At 45.8% G+C, this 3459-nt stretch overlaps 1 protein-coding gene across 1 annotated transcript; it reads right to left on the bottom strand.

The window, feature by feature from the left end:
* Positions 1-1606: 1606 nt before the first annotated feature.
* LOC123100233 (expansin-A28) lies at positions 1607-2816 on the bottom strand. The gene is made up of 2 exons (XM_044522189.1): positions 2301-2816; positions 1607-2201 (listed from the first exon to the last, which is right to left on the bottom strand). The coding sequence occupies exons 1-2, from the start codon at positions 2747-2749 to the stop codon at positions 1889-1891; spliced, it is 762 nt and encodes a 253-aa protein (XP_044378124.1). The 5' UTR covers positions 2750-2816; the 3' UTR covers positions 1607-1888.
* Positions 2817-3459: the final 643 nt, after the last annotated feature.

The raw sequence follows: 3459 nt of genomic DNA, 5'->3' as shown, positions 1-3459 counted from the left end.
AGGAACTGGAGCAACAAATGAAATATAAAGTTTGGACATCAAGCTAAGCCAACCAGAGGCATCACAAAGGATCCAGAGGAGAAGACACCGTCTGCCTGCTCGGGCCCTGTGCCAGCAGTTCCGAGACGTCATTCCTGACACACTTTATATAAGGCTCAAGGCCCCATTCGCAACAGAACAAGCAAAAAAGGAGCAGAGAGTCTCCACGATCACCACCACCATTCCCAGAAAGCCTAACACGTAATCGATGAACATTTTTATTCCCAGTACATGAATTTTTTTAAATATTTTTATTCCTAGTACATGAACATTTTTTCAAAAACATTTTTTGCAAACAAATGTGTCAACTTTAAAAAATATATGGACTTGTTTTAACTAATTTAGTGATGGTAAGGTCATTCTTCTATATACATGATATTTAAATAAATATGTGTTATTTATTTGAAAGCATGAAAATTATATTTAGTGATATATGTAATGTCCTTACTGGCCGCACAGGTGGCGACCCATCATTTAAGGGGGCCTTCAGCAATTTAATCTGCTATTCTATGTTGATCCCTCAAAACTGTCGGACTGGGTGATGCTTCTGTTCACCTAGTCTACTTCATACTTGCTTTCTCCTCTTGTTCCTCATTCATGCATTCTTGTTAGCAAACTAGGTTTAAATTTGAGAATCTCCTATTCACCCTCAGCCCCCTCCTCTAGTCGATACATCTCGATCTTTCAAAAAATTAGGAAACTTGGAGATTATAAAGACATGGGGAAGGATATAAGAAATCATGCTTGAAAGGAAATTAGGAAAACTCGGGGGGGGGGGGGGGGGATAATATTAGTTGTATGCACCTCTTTTTAAATGACCCATACTTTCCTAGAACACTTTTCACTGTTCTACATTTTTATAACTCCCTTATTTTCATTTTTGCAGATGTATAACTCCCTTATTTTTACCTAATGCAAACTAGTTATTTTAGCATTACTAAATTTTAATATAGAGTATTTGTTCATAGGAAATATTTCTAAAGTTTCTATATTTCATAATTATTTGCAATATATTTGAAAATAACCGCAAACTTCCTTCTTTAATTACCTGCTATTTTTTTCAAAATTCTTGATATCTATACCTTTCAGAAATTACCAGTCCCGAAGAAATGTTGACCGGGTAGGCATTGTATGAACCATTATATTGTGGCAATTTTATGTGGCGCAAGGGGCCAATCCATTTGCTATCGACAATGGAGGATCTAGAACTTTTGGAATTGATTGAGGGACTGAACTTAGACTGTAATAACAAAAGAAAAAACTTTTACCCCTTCATTTATCTTTTGTTAAATTTTTCAGCTTTTGTCAAACCCTTGTTCTGAAGTAAAGTTGAAGTTGAGAGTACGTCTAGACTTATTTTTTGGGTGGTATTTTTATATATGTTGATCTGGAATATGTTCATCTCACAGCATAATGCATATTCTGTTGACCTTTTTTCTAGATACACATATGTTGACTTCCAGTAACATGCATGGTAGGTAGTATCCTCCTTCTTCAGATCTACCAATCATATATGTAGATTGCAAGTGTTAATCTGACCCAAGGGGAAGCACACGCACGAGCCACGTCTGACTTGAAAGAACGATCAATCACTTTTGCGAATATCATAGATTTTAATATATGAGACAAAAGAATATACATACATGTTACAAAAAGATCGAAAAAATCCCCAACTTCAGATCAGAATCAGAATGCAGACGAATAAATGGCAGGCAAATCAAGCTACGTACACGCGCAATCCCATGCAGCTTGATGCCATTGCCATATGCAGCCTAGCTGAGATCGACGGCAGTACGTGCGAGGTAGTAGCGAGCTAGTAAGAAAATGCCTAGCTTGATCAGGTGATTAATTAATAGCCGAACTGCTGGTTGCTGGTGAAGGTCATGCCGAACCCCCACCACGCCGGCACGAGGTTGTACATGTAGAGCGTCTGGCCGTTCGTGGAGGTGACGGAGAAGGAGATCCCCTGCCCGACCAGCGGCGCGTTGCACTGCCAGTTTGCTCCCCAGTTCCGGCTCAGCTGGATCCAGTCCGTCCTCTCCCCCTTGATCGACACCGACCGGATCGACCCCGGCCCGCCCACGTTGGTGATCAGCACCAGCTCGAAGTTGTTGAACCCTCCAATGGTGAACCTGATCCCTCCCATCTTCGAGCACCTCACCCTACACCACCATCAGGACATGGCGACATGCTCATTAGATACTACACTTATAAGATAATGGAAGGAAGAAGAAGAAGTTATGTGGGCACTCTTCACTTACTGCTGGTAGAGGACGGGGACGATGCCGGCGCGGTAGATGGCGAGGGTCTCCCACGCGGGCTGGGACATGTCGAAGTGGGGGCGCGGCGGGTTGCACCAGCCGCCATTGTCGCTGGCGAGAGCCCAGTTGGGAGGGCAGAAGTTGGTGGCGGTCACGGTGATGGACGTGCCGGGCTTGCACATCGTCGACTTGCCGGTGTCGCAGGTGATGAGGTAGCACTGCCCGCACGACGCGCCGTCGTTGAACAGCGCCGTGCTCAGCGCCGCGTTGTTGACTCCGTACCCAGAACCGTACAGGTTCCCATACCCGCACGCGCCGCCCATTGTCCCGGAGCCGTCGGCGCCGCCGTAGAACGTGGCCGTTCCTTGGTACCACCACGCCTGCGCGGCCGGCGCGAAGCAGCCGGCCGCCGCTAGGACGACGAACAGTGCCAACATGGATCTGGCCATCTCAACTCAGATGAGATGGGCAGCGAGCACTAGGAGAGCAACAAATGACGATGGAGGGACTGGCGGAATCAATGGTATAAGCTTGGTGGATCTGAAGAGAACGTGGAGTGGCTTATATAAGAGGAGCAGGGAAGGGGAATTTGTCAGGGAATGGCAGAGAACATGCCATCGATCGATCGACATCCCAGTGCATGCTAGTCTGCTAGCGAAGCTCACATGCAATATGATGCCAACAGGGAATTGCGCGTTAATTAAATTGGACGACTTATTGGTGCATGCATGCGCGTGCAGCATGGCATGGCATTTTGTACGTCTCTCCTGATGATCAAGTGGGAGGATAATACATTCCATACATGTTCCGTAATCCGTAGCTCCGTGCTCGCCGGCTTGAGATGGAGCCAATTGGATGATCGACAGCTTAGTATCCATGGCATACGCCGTTAAACTAGAGTATTTTGGAATGAACTCGCATGGCTTAAATTATGGTCGTCTCTCTTGTGTGTGGGATAACCGATTAGCAGCAGATTCTTGGAGCGGAGGGAACTCGGAGCCACATGAGGCCATGAGGGCCAGCGGTGTCAGCACATGGACGACGGCCCTGGAGGTGGATAAACTAGACGAAGTACGTGCTTATCATCTCACCGCGTACGTACGTTGGTTGGTAGATGCCTAATCATTCTCAATCTGGCTGAAAGAGTCAGCGGTTTAGT

This window comes from Triticum aestivum, chromosome 4D (genome assembly GCF_018294505.1).
Source record: "Triticum aestivum cultivar Chinese Spring chromosome 4D, IWGSC CS RefSeq v2.1, whole genome shotgun sequence".
Lineage (NCBI taxonomy): Eukaryota > Viridiplantae > Streptophyta > Magnoliopsida > Poales > Poaceae > Triticum > Triticum aestivum.
Note: the sequence above shows the minus strand (reverse complement) of the source record. Positions and strands in the feature narration are given on the sequence as shown.